Here is a 20,141-nt window from a genome sequence, read left to right as displayed (position 1 = left end):
TTCAAAAATATTAAGAAGAAAAGTTAATGGGAAAATAGATTAGGCAAAGAGGAAAGCAGGGTCAACCTTGTGGAGACAGGATGGAGGGACAATCAAATCAGTCCTGTTACCTCTACTAACAAATAACTACCTTTCAAAGCTCTACAGTCTCCACCAGTTTGGAACTTTCTATCATCCTCCTTGGGCACTGTAATCTTCCAGTTTGATAAACAGTGCTCTCTAACCTTTTCCTAAGGTTAATTCCTAACAGGTACATGACTAATAATCCTGTGGTTCTATAAGTTCCCTAAATGAATATGAAAACAGAAAATTAAAATCAAATGGGATGATTATACATGTTTAAGCTTACTTTGTAAAAAGAAAAAAAAAAGTCCTTTATCTTCGTACACGTAAATTCACCCTGACCACACGCTAAAAAACAAAAAACCCAAACCATCAGCCTACAATTGTTATTATTGTAATTTTTACTAGCTAAAAAAGATTTCCAATCCCTTCTGATGCATAAGGAAATAAGCTTGGTTATACATTAACTTTAAAACAACAAATTTGACTAGAGTCTGTTTTCTTTTAGACTTAATTTCCTTGGTCTACCCAAGTAGAGACAAGTCTCTACTTTTAAAACTAATGTTAATGTATTGCCTTCATACCTGATCCCGGATACTGGAAGACACTCTGCTGCATCTGAGGATTGATTCCAGTACCAAACTGTCCTCCAACATTCCCTGTCATACCTCTGTTGACCATATTGTTGCGGCTGGCCAAGGATGCTTCAGGATTTGATGTCAGTTGTGAAAATGGGCTGGTAGAGGTTGGAGGAGTTCCTGGGTTTGTACCATAACTAGAAGGGTAAGGAAATTGCTGTGGAGCACCCTGAGGAAGACGAGAAGTCATTTGAACTGGGAGTCCAGATGAAGGAGGGAGGTTGTTCCCAAAGCTTTGCTGTCTCATTAATAGAGCTCTCTGTTGTTGTATTAGCTGCCTTTGTCGGTGCTGTTGACTGTACAATTCTCGCTGTCGCTGTGCCAACATCTGGGCATTCAGGGGAGGCTGTAAAAGAAAATTAAAATCAATGTTAAAATTATCATAAACATTACCTACTAATACAAGCAGATGGGAAAAAAAGCTAAGTGACATTTTCTAGTAGATTACATCAATGATCATTATGCAAAGAAAACTAGAAAAAGGAAAAAATAAACTCCAAAATAATCAGAAACATTTATACAAATTTACTTTTATTATCAATAAAATTTAAGACAGAAATACCAAAATAGTCCTTGAACATCATAATTAAGTTCAAATTTCCAATAAAAAGATGTAGAGATTTAAATGTCAAAAACTGAGAAGATATTTTGATCAGGATTATGACTTTGGTCATCGAAAGTGTTTAAACATCTATATATAATTAAGTAGAATTTTAATTTGAAAAAAAGAAATCCAGAAGACTGTTGATGTATTCTCTTTCATCTAGGTAAGACTGTAAAATCCCTTTTTCCCATTTCCAAAACTGCCCCACTTGCTCAGGGTTCTACAAACTGACATTTTTGAAAAGGGTATTTTGATAACTTTCTACATATTGAGAAATTTCATTAAAAAATTATGTTTTCAATGCCAAAGAGGCACAAATACCTCATATATATATATATATATATATATATATATATATATATATATATATATATATATTCCACGAGAGATCCTTTTCTGAGCTCTGTCATTTACCCTATTTCATTACAAGTCATGGCACCCAATTCAGTGCCTCAGAAGATTATCCCTTTTAGTGAATGAGATGAAGTAGGAAAATAAACAATAAGGAGAACTATTCAGTAATTCCGAACACTACTAGAGCTCAGCATGGTTAAATAAAAAGACCATTAGCTCTGGAGCTGGAGGATCTGGTTTCAAATCCCATTTCTGATGCTTACTTAAGCCTGTGTGACCTTAGCCAAACCTAAACTCAGAGGAATACAATGCTATTAGTTTGTTTACCAGGTGATCAATATTTTTCCCTGTCAAAGCAGCTAGTTGTTGCCATCTAGATTGATGATCTGCATTAGCAGAAGAAATACTCACACTGATGAAATCATGATCTTTAAAGCACTGAAGTTAAAAAAACAAAACAAAACATCATTGATGGTGAAACATTACTCCAAGGGATTATAGGAACTTTAATAGAGACTTAATAGGGACTTTCTAGGACAGTTTATAACTACAAAACTGTGAACTAGATAAAAATGATGAAATTAAATTTTTAAAAAATGGTTTCATTCTTTTCAAAGAAACATAGCATATGTCATGATGCTGAGGAAATTATCACTATTCAGACATAAAGAGATACTAAATCATATAGCTCTACTGATTTAAAGCTTGTCCTATTATAGGTACTCCAATTCAAAATCACTTGGGCAGGGAGAGGAATAGAATTTTCTGATACAAGTGTATTAAGTCTTGTATGAGTTTAAGTAAGTAGCTAGTTTTCCTACAGCACATATATCACTAGATCAGCTAATCATCCAAGTTCTGGACCTGCAGAACTGATGAGAGATCAGACTATGGACAAATATAATCCAAGCAGGAGGAAGAAGAGGAGGAGGGGGAGGAGTTACCACTACCACCACAATCACTACTTCTCCTGTTCCCTAAACCATCACCACACTCCTTCCCCGATATCCCATCCCAACTACTACCACTGACTTTTTCTAAACAATATGATAGTCTCCAGGTCACATTACTGTCTGATGAACTGTGGTTTAATGTACTTGTTATTATAAAGAAACGCACAGTTTGGGTCTATTCTAGGGAAAGGAGAATGGTACATACAGTGTTCTAAAAGGAGATCTGAAGGGTTCATTCTCATTTTACTCTCAGATGCAGGTGCGTTAGACTTCACTACAAATGTCTACTAACACATGCCTCCCTTTTCATGAATTCTTTATGAATGAATCAGGAATCACAACACCAGGGCTGAAATTTAGCCAGCCACTTATCTGTCAGCTGAGCAAGTAACTTAACTTCCATCTCCATTTCCACCAGTAATAACATTTGGACTTGGACCTGCTTCTAAGGGGCTGTTGTAAGGATCAAGTAAGATAAGATACTTTGTAAACTGTAAAAATGCCATAAAAATCAATGAGTGTTTCATTTGGTAGCCATTTATTCTATCTAAGCTTCAAAAGTTAATCTTTAATATATGCTTCAACTCTAGTTCAGAGTAACAGGAATACAGGATGTTGGTAAAGAGAACCAAGGCAGGATGGGAGAACAACAAAGGATCTAATGGAGCTTGCGTAGTATAGAACCCCATAATGAATGCCTAGCCCCCATAGTCATTAATGCACTGCTGGTGGAAACAGTTCAAAGCAGATTCTCCCTGCATAAAACAACATTTCATGAAAATTTCTTTATCTTAAAATAAAGAGTTTATTATTTCACTCACACATTGAATCCTAACTTTTAAATAGGGACAGTGAAACACGACTGCCTTCAGGAGGTGGTTTCCCTGTTCAGAAAGTGGTAAGAGCAAAACAGAGAAATAAAAATAATAGTTCACACTTATATATACAAATTAATGTTTACAAAGAAAACACCCAGTAGCTCTGAGCTAAGAAAAACAAGTATTGTCTCTTTTTTTAAACAGGTGAGGGAAAAGAGGCTCAAAGATGCTTAGTGACTTTCCTAAGGATTGCATAGCCACTAAGTGTCAGAAGGGCACTCAAACCCAGGTCTTAAAATAACTGTAACAATGTAAATGAAGAGAACCACCACAAAACAATCAAAACTGAATGTTGTAAAATTACTAAGAATAAGCATGGCCACAAAGAGATATGAGAAGACACCCCCATCCAACTCCTTTCCACAGATGTGGAACATTGCATATATTTTGAGTCCTTTTTGATGTATTTATCAGATTTACAGATTTCTTTCTTTTTACTTAAAAATAACATTTGTTATATAGGATGGCTCTCTTGGAAGAGGGAGAAGTATCCTGGAAAAAGTTTTGGTGATGTAAAAACAAAAGGCATCAGTAAAAATTTATTTAAAAAAAAATCTTATGACTCTAAAATCTAGTGAATTGATTCAGCACTACCAGACCTTAAATAATATTACAAGGTGAGAGCATTGTTGAAATGTAAAATGGATAATTTCAATTATTTTAAAGTAAAAATTTCTTGGATAACTAAAACCAATGTAACCAAGAATAGAAGGAAGGCAGAAAATTGGAGGAAAAACTTCATAGATAGTCTCTCAGAGAGGCTATGACTGTGTTGGAATACTGCTATGATGTAAGAAATGATGAGCCGATTAATTTAGAAAAACATGGAAAGATTCGGACCTATGAAGGAAGATGCAGAGGAAGAAATGACAAATAGAAATATGCATAGTATGGTCTTACACACACACACACAAATATATCTATGTACTTGTGTGTGTGTGTGTGTGTGTGTGTGTGTGTGTGTGTGTGTGTGTGTGTGTATTCTCGTTTAATTGTAGCCTGGAGGGGAGTGGGTGGAAAGTGCACAGCAGAGAACAAAAGAATATCTAGGAGGAAACAAACAAAAGCTGGGTAGTTTTTAAAACAATGTGTACTATTTTTTTACATAGTTTTTCTTGAAATGGAAATTTATTTTATAATAAATCCTCTTATATTCTGCTGCGTACATGGAAATGTTCTTTTTCCCCCTTGTTTTGTATTTAAGTTTAAAATGGAAAAAAAAAACTTATACACACACATGCACACAAATAGATAAAATCTAGTCTACATTATACTATGTTGTATTACAAGAATTACTGGGTGAAATCTGCATCTAAACAGTCTATAAGTTCTCTGGCCTAGCCTATTAAATAGCTTCTGCTTTTCCAAATAACATCTAATGTTCTTTTTTCTCCCTAGACCTTCACATTCTTAACTAGCCTTTTAATTCCAGATTTTAAATCCTGCTTACGTGCCCCAGATTTGTTTTAAAAACTTTCCATATATAGTTATATTGAATGAAATTTAACCTTCTTTCACTCTACCCCCCGCCCCAAACAATTCCTAGCACATACTATGAGCTTATTAAATGTGTTGCTTAAGCTATTCTCAACTTTTTTTTTAATCTTTGTTTTGGTTTTTTTTTCCCATTCTATTCTCCCCCCATTTTTTGTCATGCTTTTCCCCCTAGATTTCTTTATCCATCTGTCTATATAGCATATGAATTAAATTGTATCATAGTCCTAGCAGAGTAGGCAACAGATAAACTTAAAACTAATCACCTCCAAGAACAATGAAGCCAAATGAACCTTAAGCTTGACTTCTCTTTAAGAAACACCACTTTTATAAAAATTAAAAAAAAATTAAAAACAAATAAATAAATAAATACATTTTTGAAAAAGAAACACCACTTTTGAGGAGTCAAAGATATGACGAGGAGACTTATCAGCAATGTTACTGTTACCCTGATACAACAAGTAAGGGTTGGGAGGTACAAACCATTCCATGATGGCAAGTGGTTGATGTTTCCATTTCAGGGCAGGAACTGCTAGCTTTCTGGTAAAGCTATAAGCTCTCTAGGGGGTGGTGATGAAATAAATTTCCCAGAATCTCTTAGGTGACCTCTTTTCTGGGATAGGGGTGGGGGATAAGAGGGAGCCTTGTTCTTGATGAGGCGTTCTGCTGCACTGAGAAGCAATTCTATGAAGAACCTGAAGCCCTTTTCCAGTACCAGAATAGGTGGTTTTATATTCAGCTTCAGGGAATGCAGAAGTGTTGTTTGTAGTGTCTTCAAAGAGCTGAAGGAGAGGAAAATGGCTGAGTGGAAGTGACCCAGGTCTGCCTTTGACCCAGGAAACTCTAAATAGGAGATGCAAGATGTAAGGAAAGATATGTCTATAGGACTATTATGGACTTCTTTCAACCTGAAATTATAATATAGCCTAGATAAGGAAGCTAGAGTGTCAAGGGATTCAAGATTTACACAATAGTGAGATGAATATGGTGTTCAGTATTGGAAACAAGAGTATCATCAAGTGAAAGTAGAGGGTATCGGGAAAACTAAGTAGGAGAAGGCAAGGGTGAGATAAGGGGCTTTTGACACCAAAAATCAGAGGTAGGAAACAATGAGGTTTATTTTGCAGCAAAATCATCCCAAGAGCTGTGGGACCTAGGGGGAAAAATCATTTTGAGAAGATCTTTTTCATTATTGCCTGACATTTTTATTCAGATGAGATCTAACTAAAATGTCAAGGGCTGTCTGGCTGTGATTAGTGGAACCTGTAGAAAAGACATCAGCACCAGCAGTTAGTAGGCAGCAGAGCGATGTCACAAAAAGGCAATAATCAGCTTAAGAAAATTACTTATGCTCATGCTTATGCTGTACTTAGTACATTTTACATGCTAATCCTAGCCATGGCAGCTGCTTCCTCCTTATCTCAAAGCTGCCACGGAGAGCCCCTCAAAGTACAGTGCAGAGGAAGCACTAGATTTGTGGTCAAAAAAGCTACTTACTACCTGTGTGAACTTTAAGAAGGCACTTAACAACTCCGGGCCTTAGGCTCCTCCTCTGTAAAGTGAGGAAGTTAGAGCTGATCATCTCTAAAGTTCTATAAAGCTACGACACAGACAACATCCCCAAGTCCTGTTTTCAAGTCGCTTCTCCTTCTCCAGGCTATTTTATATTTAAGATAGTTAAAAAGTGGTAGAAGAGATTTCCTTTTGCTCTCTCACAATACTTTCCGTTTCTCCATAAACCAAAATGGAATGATGGGATGTAGAAAGATTATTTGACTGGCCTAAGACCAAATAATTTTAAGTTCTTTGATGAGGGAAAGAAAACATGAATGGTTTAATGAGATCAAATGAGATGATTTTTATAAAACATTTAGCACAATGCCAGGCATGTGGTAAGTGCTGTATAAATGCTTATTTCCTTCCCCCATTTAAGAAATTTAACAAAGCCATTAAAAGAAAATAAACTCTAAGTGTACTGATTTGTAATACAGAAAAAAAAAATCACTGAGTTATAACTGCATAAGCACCTAGAGATATGCTCCGTTCCCTGTGGCCTTAATGTTGTGACAACTGTCTGTATGTGTGTGTAAGAGTGTGTGTGTGTGTGTGTGTGTGTGTGTGTGTGTGTGTGTGTGTGATAATAACAGATGGATGAACACAAGAACTTAAGATTATGTGTTCTGTTGTTATGGATACTCCCTCCAACAGTACAAATTGGCCTTTCATCATGTCATTATGAGCCTTTTCTAGATGCTAATATTGTACATATACCAATGAACTAAAGGGATTATCTAGTGCAGAAGTATCAAACACAAGGCCTGCAGACAGATTATAACACTGCTGAACAAAACTAAAATGTAGCTGGAAAATATTTAACAAAATATACAAAAATACAATAAAACATATATAGTGTTAATATGTGGTTAATTCATCTGGGGTCCATAGAGATACTCATATATGGTAGTGGCCAAGTGGCCTTTTTCTTGTCACAAAACTGGCTGAGGACTTTGGTCACCCAGTTCCATAACATTGTGTCTCCTAAACCATTTTTTGTTGGTGATATGCTCTAGCCTACTGATATTCATCATGAATTTCTTTACTGTCCTTTGGGTTTCCTGCAACTTTAATTAGAGACTGATATTTTCTTCTGATGACCATATGGCATCACTGCAAAGAAATTGGTGTTAAAACACTGGACCTTTGTTTCTAGGAAGAGACTGGGGTTATTAAAAGCACTTTGCAATTAATTTCCTCAATGCAATCCAGACCACTCTGCTCTTCTTATTCAATGCTGGTCATTACTCACCTGTTCTTTCATTTGGATGTTTATGCTGGACATCCTACATGTCCATGCTGTAATATAGCTAAGTGGCACAGTGGATAGATTGCCCAGTCTGGAGTCTTTACGACCTGAGTTTAAAATTTGGCCTCTAGCTATGTGACAGTGGGCAAGGCAATTAACTTCAGTTTCCCCATATGTTAAATGGGGATAATGCTAGCACCTACATCCCATGGTTGTTAGCCCAAAATGAAATAATATATGCAAAGTGCTATGCACATAATAGGTGCTACATAAATGATAGTTATTATATGTTGTGGGTGTGACAAATATCTTTGATAAATACATATCTCTCCCTGTTTAATGCCTTGCTTGACACTTATAATCGCAGGTCTGTTGAACAAATTTATGTCCATTGTTTATTTCTGTTCTTTCAAGAAAATTTGTTATTTTCATATTTGCATGGGAGATACTTCATTGAAGTAAAACTTCTAAGGCTAGATTTTGCTTTGCAGAATCAAATGACTTGACAACAAATAAAATAAAATTCAACAAATTGAACAACTTGACAACAAATAAAATTCAATAAATTGAACAAACAACAGTCAATCATGACATCCTGTATTCTCTGTACCTTTCAGTCAACTGTGCAACAGCCTTACTTGGTTTAACAAGCTGTTGAGACTAAAAATCAGAGCATGGATAAAGGCTGTTGTTTAGTCCTTTTTCAGTCATGTTGGAATCTTTGTGACTCCTTTTTGGAGCTCTTTTAATTATATGTCATATTATCTCATTTTTTATTTTTGTAATTTGATATTTTCATCTTTTCTTAAAAAAATAAGGCAAAAAAAAAGATGAAAGACTTGCTAACGTGAAAATTTGTTCTGCAGGACTATGTTTTTTTTTTGTTGGGGGAAGGCAGTGAGAGGAGAAGAAAATAATGCTTACAAATAAAACCAGTGGTCTCACTGTACACAGGAAACTGATTCAGAAATGACTTCAAGATACAGCTTCATTGTTTATGAAGTTATTTGAACATTACCATGTTGTTCAGTTGTGTCTGATTTTTAATGACCCCACAGACCATAGAACACCATGCCCTTCTGTTCTCTACTACTATCTCTTAAAGTCTGTCCAAGTTCATGTTCATTGCTTCCATGATACTTCCATGACAGATGCTATACATTTCATCCTCTGCTGTCCCCTTCTCCTGTTGCTTCCAATCTTTCCCAGCATCAGACTTTTTCAATGAACTCCATCTTATCAGTATGTAGCCAAAGTTTTTAAGTTTCAGCTTCAGAATTTGTCCTTCCAATGAACAGTCAGTTAATTGTTTTAAAGATGATATGATCTCCTTGCTATCATCCAAAGGACTTTAGAAAGTCTTCTAAAGCACCCCAATTTTAAAGCATCAATTTTTCAGTGCTCAAACTCTCACAGCCATACATTACTACAAAAAAAACACCAAAACATAGCTTTAACTCTATAGACCTTTGTCAACAAGGCGATGCTTTTGCTTTTTAGTATGCTGTCTAGATTTTGCATAGCTCTCATTCCCAGGAGCAAGCATCTTTTAATTTCATGGCTGCATCACTGTCATCTGCAATGATCTTTGAGCCCAAGAATATAAAATCTGACACTGCTTCCATTTCTTCTCCCTCTATTTGTCAGAAAGTGATGGAACCAAATACCATGATCTTACGGTGTTTTTTTTTTTTTTAAATATTAAGCTTCAAGCCAGCTTTTACATTCTCCTCATTTATCCTTATTAGGAGGTGTTTAAATTCTTAATGACCATGTTAGCACATTCCAATCACTGAAGAAGGTATTCATGATATATAGGCTTGAGGCATCTGTGTATTCTATAAGGGCTCAAACAACATTTTCCAACCTATTTTTCACTGTTCTCCTCCTTGCCCACTTCTCTGCTGATGCTAAAGTATTAAAGTATGTTAATTTGGTTTGGAGGCCCTTATTGCATACTTCATAAAATTCCTCAACTTCTTCATCCTTTGAAACAGATGTCAAAAATTGGGTGTGTCAAGTTCAAGGGCAACTACTCATCATTAATCCTCATCCCTTTTCCTCTGCTGTCTTGTGGGCTGGGTACTACCTCCAACCCCAATGACTGAGACCTGATTTTCAATCAACAAGTGAGACCTGGATGTATCCACTTCCTTGAAGCCTTCTTCCCTTGTTCATGGCTCCCCTCTCATCTACCCCCATGCTCTTGCCTTAAGATGTCTCATTTTGGACTTTGGGCCTTCCTCTGTGAAGAGTTAAAATATAGAATAATATATGACTATTGTGTTAAGGATTACTGGTCTAACCCGTTTGGGAAAACACGTTTAAGTCCCCAAACTGCTATAACAGCCTAGGACATCATCCTTCCATATGGATGAAACTCACTTTTTAATTTTTTCCTATTGGCTTCATTTAGAAGTTTCACATTATAAAAATTAAAACAATTCAGAGGTACCACCTCAAACCTATCAAATTGGCTCTTATGACAAATGACAAATGTTGGAGATGTGGAAAAATCCCGGCACTAATGCACTGCTGGTAGAGTTGTGAACTGATCCAACCATTCTGGAAAACAATTTGGAACTATGCCCAAAGAGCTATAAAACCGCATTCACTTTGACCCATTGTTAACTACTATTAGAACTATATCCCAAAGAGATTAAAAAAAAAAAAAAGGACCTATATGTACAAAAAATATTTATTGTAGCTTTTTTGTGGTGGTAAAGAATTGGAAATTGTAGGGGTGCCCATCAACTGGGGAATGGCTGAACAAGTTATGGTATGTGATTGTGATGGAGTACTATTATTATATTATATGCTATAAGAAATGATGAGAAGAATGCTTTCAGAACAACCTGGAAAGACTTACATAAACTGATGCAAAGTGAGTAGAACCAAAGCACTGGACACAATACACAATATTGTAAAACAATCAACTATAAATGATTTACTTGTTCTTGGCAAAGATCCAAGACAATACTGAAGGACCTATGATGAAAAATGTTATCTACCTCCAGAGAAAGAACTGATGGAATCTGAATGCAGATCGAAGCATATGGCCGGCCTTCCTTCCTTCTTTCTGTTTTCTTTCACAGCATGACAGATATGGAAATATGTTTTGCATGACTGCACTTTATCAAATTGTCACCTTCTCAATGATGGGCAAGGGGAGAAAAGGTGGGAGAGAATTTGGGCCTCAAAAATGGGAAAAACAAAGGCTAAAAATTGTTTTTATATGTAAGTGGGAAAAAAATAAAAAAATTAAATAAAAAAAAAATAGAAGCAGCTTTATTTTAAGGAGGAGTTCCAGGTCACCCATAGCTTCATTCTTCTCTAGGTTGCACCTCTGGATTTTCTCTACAATGCTCCAGAAACATCTTGACCCTGGAACCTCACTCCACCTCTGGACTATGTCATATACAGTTAAAATACCTTCTGCCCCTGCGGCCTCTCTCTCTGGCTGGTTCCTTCTAGAACCTCTATTTTAAGGAGGAATTTCAGGCCAGCTATGTCTTTATTCTTCTCCAGGCTCCATTCCTGCCTCTTTAGGACTTTGACGATAATGCCCCACAGGGTACCCACATCCCCAGTCCCTTATTCCCTTCCCTGTCCCTTCAGCTCCCTTTTATGTATTGTTTTTTCTGCAAAGATTGTCTTTTTGTTTACATATTTGTATTCCCAGCACTTGGCACAGTGCCTGGCATACTCAATGAATCTGTCTGTATGAAAATGTCAAGATAGATATTCTTAATCACATCTTTTGGTATTGTATCCATTTCTTGTTTCTGTAAGCATGTAATAATGCCAACAGCTAAATTAATTACGTAGATGTTCTATAAGCCATGTGGTTCTCAGCATTCTCTATTCTCTCCTCTCCTCTCCTTTTTTTTGGCCACTCTGCAACTATAGAAATGGAAGGGGACACTGTAAGACTGAAGGCTATTTCATATTTTTCTGTTTCATGGATTGCCATAGGCAAATGATTCACTTAAAGTCTGACCTACTGGTGATGAGGCTATCCATACTGAGCAATTCTGGTCCTCAGAAAGCAGACTCAGGCTACTTCTGAGAACGTAGCTGAAGCCTTTCCATGATGAGAGAATCTGCCACAGCTTGTGCTCCATTGGCACAGCCTTTAATAATAATAACACATTTGTTTATCACGTATGATTTTGCTTTTACATATATTATCTCACTTGATTCTTACAAGTAGCCAAGTGAGGTAAATGCTATCTTTAGCTCCATTTTTCCTAGGAGGAAATTAGGGCTGAGACATGTTAAGTGATTTTGTCAGGATCACAGAGTTATCAGTGTCCAGACTATATCTGAACATATATTTTACTGATTTCTGACTCTAGGGTCACCTCCATGAGGCACTGAAGCAGGACTTTTGTGGAGAAGTGTAATAGGCAAACATACATACACAGGGTAGCATTCAAAATAATTTAAAATAAAAAACTGTTTATTCCTGGACCACTTAGTCAAATTCTTCCTTAAACATTTCCATCTAAGCTCAACTAAAAACAAAACAAAAAGCAAGATACATCAAATAGGTTAAAACATGTCCTTGCGTTGAGAATAAGATTTGTCCATTTCTGAAATGGGAAAATTCAGTGACAGAAATGTTCACATCCTTTTATTTCTGATGCTTAGCACAGTGAATACAGAAGCTGGCCTCAGCATCAGGAAGATGTGGCTTCAAGTCTCACATATTGCATGGGCAAGTTTCTTACTTTCTTAATTCCCCAGGTAACTCTCTAAGGTTGCAAGCTGCCAAGAAAGTACCAACTTGCAGTGGTAGGGAGTTCCCTCATCAGGAATTTCTTAAATCTGTGAAAACACAGAACTGTCGCTCTCGAGACTTGCCCCCCACCCCAGGGGTAAAAATGATCTATTCTGCCTACTCCTATTTGCCAACCAAAAAAAAAACCCAAACACCAAACATCTTCACCAGAAATAAGAAGAATGGAGCTGCATGTGGTCAGACAACAATGAGAGATGATATAATTATTTGTAAACACCAGAAAAAAAATTATATTGTAAACACTGTTACCATTAGAGACCAGCCCAAGCCACATTTTGAAAACCGCAGCTTTGGGTTGATAAATGCTAACAACATGTATTTTTATGTCATTACCTGTGGCGTGATCTGTTGTTGCATGCCTGACCTCATATTAATGCCAACGGGGGCAGATGCTGCAAACTGGTTTAAGATAGCCTGCCGATTTTGGTGTATCAACTGGAGAAAGACAGGGAGAAAATGAAATAACTACACTGCTACAAGCAAACATTACGTAGCATAGCCCAATAGTTAGTAGGGACATTAAATTTAAACTGCTTGGTTAAGCAAAATTAAATTTTGTTTTTGCCAAACCTTTTGCCAAAAAGGAGTAAATATCCAACACTTACTAAAAACCCAGTGAACAAAAAGAAGTATGTAGATATAGTCGGATATTGGAAAGTAAGTGGAAGAAGTATTTCATGATTTAAAAAAGGGCAAAATTTCAGAAAAATGGATCAGGAAAGGAGTATAAAGGCCATCCCCTCAGTCCAACTTCCTCCTTTTATGGATGATGAAAAATGAGATCAAAAGTCTCAAAAGTAATAAGTAGCAGAGCTGGGACTCAAACTCAGTGACTTCAAGTTCAGTGATCTTTCCAAAGCACTATGCTTCCTCCCAAAAGCTTACATTCTAGAAACACTGTCCACACACATGCACATTGCTATTGTGTCTCCACCTCCTCTGCTCTTACTTTTCTCAAAACTCCACAATATGGTTTTTCAACCTCATCATTCAACAGGAACTGTTCTCGATAAAGTTATCAATGATCTTTTGACAAAACCAACGGCCTTTTCTCAATCCCCATCCAACTCCTTCATGTAGTCTCTGACATTGTTGATTCCCTTTTCTCCGATATATTCCCTCCTTTTTAGTTTTTTGTGACATTGCTCTTTTATGCCATCTCACTTGGTGAGCTCATTAGCTCCCATGGGATTAATTCTAATCTCTATACAAATGATTACAATATTGGTAATACATATCAGCAATCTCTACATATTCCATTCTTAGTATCATGAACTAGAGTCTTACATCATTATCTACCTCTTGGATATGTAGAACGGATGTCCCCCCTGGGTGTCTCAAACTCCACATGTCCAAAATTGAGCTAATTACATTTCCTCCTAACCCCTCCTCTGTTTGAAACTTCCCTACTATCCTCACAGTCACCCAGATCCACAACCATGGTGTCATCTTCAACTTCATACATATAACCAATCTCCACTCACACAAATCACCATGTTGGTACAGGTCCAAAGGATAATATACATGAATGACTAGAATAGCCTTGTGATTGGTTTCCTTGCCTCAAGTCTCTCCTAATTCCAATATATCCTCCACTCAGGTGACAAAGTGTTTTTCCTAAAGCACAGGTTTGACCATGTCACCTTCTTACTCAATAAATTCCAGTGACTCATTATAACCTCCAGGACCAAATATAAAATTAGAGGCTTTTAAAGTCCTTTACAACCTGGCCCCTTCTTGCCTTTCCAAGCTAATTATAATTTACTCTCTCTTCCTCCCTTTTCATTGGCTGTACTCTAAGGTTAGAATACTCTTCTACCCTCACATCTGACTTCTGGCTCCCCTGGCTTCCTTCAAGAGTTAGCTAAAATGCTACCTTCAACAGGAGGGCTTTCTTGATTCCTTTACCTCCCTAGACAAAGTTAGTGCCTTCTCTTTGAGATTACCTTCCCCTTACATCATATATATGTTAAATGTGTAGATTTCTGCATGCTGTTTCATTAGAAAGTGAGCTTCCTCTGGAAAAAGACCCTGCTATTTGCCTTTCTTTCTATCTGTAGCACTTAGCAAAGTGCTTCAACATTGTAAACACTTAATATATGCTTGTTGAATGAGTCTGTTCTCCCACCTTCACCCCATGTTGCTAAACATGATTTTACTCAAAAATCATAATATTGGTTGATTGAATGGAATTAGTGAAGATGAAAAAAACTTAGCTTTTCATTTTTCATAAAACTCTTAAGAGACTCCTAGTAATTCAGAATGTTATTTTCCTTCTTTTAGATATATTATGAAAAATCTAAAATTAAATGGAGTAAGTTGGTGTTATGATCAACAAAGCAGTTATCCCCTTGGTTAACTCACCTAACCTCTTTAGATCTCAGTTTCCCCATCAGTGAAATTAGGGGATAGGACTATATGTTCTCTTAGGTCTCTTCTACCTATGATGTAGTCCATGCTGGTATTTGTGGAAGGGCTAAAAAAGTTTCCTTAACTTGAGAGAAGCAAGAAAAGAGCAAACTATCAGAGAGAAAAAAACCATGATTTACTCTGAAGATGTCATCTCTCTAGGTCAGGAGCTGAATGTGAGGTGTTCATTCTGCCAGAAACAAGTAACCTTGGAAGTTATATAGATGCCAATACTCCAGAATGCTTTTCCTCCCAGTGAACCATTGTAAATGTCCCTGTTCAGGAATCTATGAAGACATGAGTAGAATGAAAGCTGCATACAATCACTAACTCATCTTGAAAGGATTTATTCACGGAAGGTTTTTCCTTTGTTTCAATTGACAGGGGGAGGGGATGTCTAATTGTTGCTAGAGTGGATTTGAATAGGAGAGAAAATATGAAAAAATAAAAACAACAAAACATTGACAAATGGAACTTTCAGTCATTGTGGAATGGGGCAAAACTAATACTGCAGAAAACAGTAAGATCTCATAGTCAAATATACTTTCAGGTGTTAGTGGACATTTCTAAGATTCCATAGACTATTTCTAAAACCAAAATCACTACTTCATTATTCAATGGTTAAAAAAAGGCTCTTAGATATTAAAACAAACTCTGAATTTTGAAAGTAAAAGTAAATTTTTATAGTACAGACATATATTTAAGAGGCAATCTCGTAACACAAGCACTCTGTACCAGAGAAAATGGTTTAGTGAGTCACTATCTCCCAAAATACACTCTGCATATTCTTGCCTCTAGCTTTTACTGTTAAGCCTCTTACCTGAAATACACTTCCCCTGTCTACTGTGCCTATTCAAATCTACTCTAGCTTCACAAGAATAAAAACCTACTTCATATATGAAGCTTTCATTGACTATTCCAAATCACAGTGATCTTTAATGAAGTCCTTTGAACTCAAAAGCATTTGCCCAACAAAGTTTGACATCTAGTTTATCCCTTGATCCCCATGCCTCAACGTGCAGGGTAAAAAAATCCCATCACAATATTAATCAGCAAGCTTTTATTAAATGCTTACTATGTCAGAAGCACTACACAAAAGCTGGTGACAGAAAGCAAAAGCAAAAACAGTCTGCACCCTCAAGAAGCTTATATCCCGATAGAAAAGACATGTACTTTAAAAGGTAGATACAAAATACATACAAAGTAGGTAAGAGGGAGGCAACTGAAGCTGGGGGGATGAGGAGAGGCCTCTTGAAAAGGATGACAATTCCGATTGATTCTTGAAGGAAACAGGGTAGGAGTGGGGAAAGAGAATATTCCAAACATGGGGGCCAATAAGAGAAAGAAGATGGACCATAATGTGCAAAGAACAGAAAGTATATCAGTATGGCAAGTCCATATTGTATATGGAAGGGAGTAATGTGTAGGTAGGAAGGGGTCAGGTTGTGAAGAGCTTTAAATACCAAATAAAGGAGTCTATATTTGATTGCAGAAGTAATATGCAATCACTGAAGCTTGAGTAGGGAAATAATATGGTCCGAATTATTCTCTAGGAAAATAACTTTGGCAGTTGGAGACTTTTGAGAAGACTTTTGCAACAGTCCAAATGAAAAGTGATGAGGGCCTGAACTAAAAATGTAGCAGTGTCAGTGTAGATAAGGGCATACATACAAGAAAACACACAGGTTTTTTGTGCCAGTGATAAAGAATTCTTTATTTTATAAGGCAGTTTTACTTTTTGAAGGGTCTAGTTGTTAGAGAGTTCTTTCTTAATATGAAGTCAAAATAGACCTCCCTATAACTTTAAATTCTCAGTAACTTCTTGGTCTTACTTTTGCTTTCTGGTGTAAAAAAGTCCCCTTTTCATGTGGACTTCACATATTTAAAGATAATTGTCATCTGTAAGTTTTCTCTGTTTCAAGCTGAACAAACTTACCTCTCATATTTTACACTTTTCTAATGCATATTTCCTTCCTTTCTAACTTTCATTCTCCCTTCCTCAGACTGGAAGCACAGCAACTACTTATGAGATGGATCCCACAGTGCTAAATAGATGGATGAATAATAAACAGATGGACAGAAGATTTAACCAGTTCTCATTCTTCCAACCTGGGCTGGTTTGCCAATCTTTCACCATCCAGGTGGTCCTCATCTCCCAAGAGTTCAATTAATTTGTGTTGGACTTAGGGGTGAATATCTGATTGACTCTAGCCGTACTGCAGCTCAGAACTCCCAAATTCAAATGAGCCACAAACCTTAGCCTCCACAGCACCAGGAACTCTAGGTGCACATCCAGCCAAAGCTCGTTTTTCAGATTCCTCATCATCCTGGCTGACAATCTCTATGCCCTCCAGTTTGACAATTCCCCTCTTAAAATATGATGCTAAGAATGAATAATCAGTCTATATAGTCTGATAGTCTAACTTACAGCTAGGTGGAGGTGGTACAGTGGATAGAGCACCAGGCTTGGAGTCAAGAAAATCTGAGTTCAAACCTAGCCTTGGACATTTATCACCTGAGTAACCCTGGTCACAGCCTCCTCATCTGTAAAATGAAATAACAGCACCTATCTCCCAAGGTTGTTGTGAGGATCAAGTGAGATAATACAGTAATGAGATACAGTGAGATAATAAAGTAATTAGCATAGTTCCAGTTACACTGTTACGTGCTGCATAAATATAGATGTTTAGCTATAGATATTAATTACACAAAATACAATAAGATTATTTGTTTAACAATGTGGATGACATATGCTCACAATGTACTCTAAAACTGTATTAACTTTTATTGATGCATATAAAGTCTATAGTAAAAAGAAAAATCATTTTTCCCCCACACGAATTTCTGAGAAGCCAGATTCCCTGGCAGATAATAGCACAATCCTATTCTTGTATTTTTGAGAATCTAAATGAACAAAATATTACGATTACTGTATACCAAATGAGTTGCATCCCTCTACCACCAAGTATCAGTGATAACTGAGACCATGTTTACATGGAGTTGCTATATTATTCTTACTCTGTATTTCTACAGAAAGAAGAAGCTATAAATATTTTCTTAACCAAGTTCCTTGTTATTTTCACCTGAGACTGTTTGGATATCCCTATTTGTTCCCATGGTATATGTTGCTTTCAATTTATCAATTTTCTTGCAATTTTGTTTTCTCCCTTCTCCTCAAAACTCATACCAACCACCTACTTCACAGGGTAGTTGTAAGGTGAGCGCTTTGAACACCGCAAGGGATAGTATGCATGTGAGCTAACAGAATCACTAGAATCAATCTAGAGGTGAAAGTGACTTCAGAGGCCATCTAGTCTAACCTCTTCATTTTAACAGATAATGAAGCTAAAGTCCAAGGAGAGTAAGGGACCCAATAAAGATCATACAAGTCATTTTCTTTATAGTTATTATGGAATTTAAAACCTCTCATCCAAAACAGCTTATCTTTAACCAGTCTTCATGGGTATACTCCATCTCTTGCCTGAAGCCAATTTCCTAGTATCATAAACTATGGACTAGATCTTTCTGTGGGATATAGTTTTAAATTTCCATATTCTTACTTCTCTTCCATTCTCATAACTATTATTAAGTAGAAGGAGATGAAAATATAACCATGCTCTCAAACCTTCAATTTCCTATCTCCTAGAACTTTAAGGTCACGAGAAGTCAAAATTCGTTGTGATTATCATTCATAGAATTGCTGAATTGGAAGGAAACTCAAATGTCATCTAAACCCACCCTTAGCCAAAGCATGAATCCCATTTACAAGAATCCAAACTGAGTGTAAACACCTTGAGGTAAGACATTGTGTAACTTTACCATAATATCTGTGGGCCCTGGCACATACTAAGGGTTTGCTGCACTCAGCTAAGCACATGTGCTCAAACAGCCTCTGCTTGAAGACTCAAAGGGAACTTTAAAGGGAACTCACTATCTAATGACATTTTGTTTCTGAATAGCTCTAATTGTAAGGAAAGTTTTTACTTATTTTTATTTTATTGAGTTGAGATCTACCTCCTTGTAATTTCCACCCATGGGTCTTACTTTTGCCTAAAAGAGCCTAAGCTCTTTTCCACAAGATATTCCTTTAAAAATTTCAAGTCTCCACAACATTCCCTTTATTCTCTTCTGGACATGTTTCGCTTGTTATTCTAATATGTAATGCCGTGAACTGGACAAAACATTCCAGGTGGGGTATGACTTGGACAGAGTACAGCAAAGGTATCATGATCTCCTGAGTAACTGTGGGTGAGAGCTTATTAGATAAATATATGAATGCAAAACTCAGGTTTCTCTCATATGTTAAGCTAAACATAATTCATTTGTCACAATCCTAAAAGTCAAATACAAAGGAGCACTAACTTTCAAGGGCTTTTTGTGCATCCATTCATTTGTATGAATCAGCATAAGGGAGAATTAAGTGATGGGTTTTATAAGTCTTGACAGATAGTCTGTCATAGACTAGAAACTTAGTCCAGAAAGACAGGAAGCCTTCCAATTTATAACAGGCCTACATGCAGTAATTTCTGTACTACTTATGATATGACCAACCATTCTTGTAATAACGAGTCTTGCTAATTACTATTGCCTATGAATGCTCTTTAATGTTCTCTGAAGCATGAGATGTTTCATTTTCAGAACCTAAGTATGTTACTTAACTTTTCAAGTGTGTTTATCTTATTTCCTCAACTGAACTGTAAACTTTGAGAGTAGGGGTTACATTATTCTTTAACTACCTCAATAAAAGACTATTTAATAAATGAAAATAAAAGTGAGCTAACACATTAAAATCCAGTGGCCCTTATTATGATGTCCCTAGCCAGATGAAAAAAGGATTGGGCCCAAATAGATCGCCTCCAATGCACACCCATCTCAGATTGTTTCCTGTCTTTTCTTTTCTTTCCCCTTAACTCTTGCTCCTACATTTATTGCTATTTCCCCCCACCATGTCTCTCTGTTTCTTCATGCTCATTTCCTCCTTTCTCTTCTTCTCACTATCCCTTTTATTTTCTTATTCTTAACAGGCTATAAATATGAAAAGGAAATATGGTGTTAACTATTTGATGAATTTATTGAATAGCTTTGTGGTACCTCCTCTTAAAAAAAAAGTGAAAAGTTTTATTTTTTTTTCTTGAAACAAA

The 20,141-nt window shown here is 36.5% G+C and overlaps 1 protein-coding gene across 6 annotated transcripts in view; it reads right to left on the bottom strand.

The window, feature by feature from the left end:
• The window catches only part of NCOA1 (nuclear receptor coactivator 1), a 228,768-nt gene that overhangs the window by 21,507 nt on the left and 187,120 nt on the right, over positions 1-20,141 (bottom strand). For 5 of the 6 annotated variants that reach the window (XM_036748133.1, XM_036748131.1, XM_036748134.1 and 2 more), the window contains 2 exons: positions 12,925-13,026; positions 648-1,047 (listed from right to left, as the gene is read on the bottom strand). In XM_036748133.1, coding sequence (XP_036604028.1) covers positions 648-1,047; positions 12,925-13,026 — 502 coding nt within the window. The remainder of the gene's footprint in view (positions 1-647; positions 1,048-12,924; positions 13,027-20,141) is intronic. The other variant, XM_036748135.1, reaches the window with a different exon arrangement.

Source organism: Trichosurus vulpecula, chromosome 3 (genome assembly GCF_011100635.1).
Source record: "Trichosurus vulpecula isolate mTriVul1 chromosome 3, mTriVul1.pri, whole genome shotgun sequence".
NCBI lineage: Eukaryota > Metazoa > Chordata > Mammalia > Diprotodontia > Phalangeridae > Trichosurus > Trichosurus vulpecula.
The sequence above is the reverse complement of the archived record's forward strand: the minus strand, read 5'-3'. Positions and strand labels throughout refer to the sequence as shown.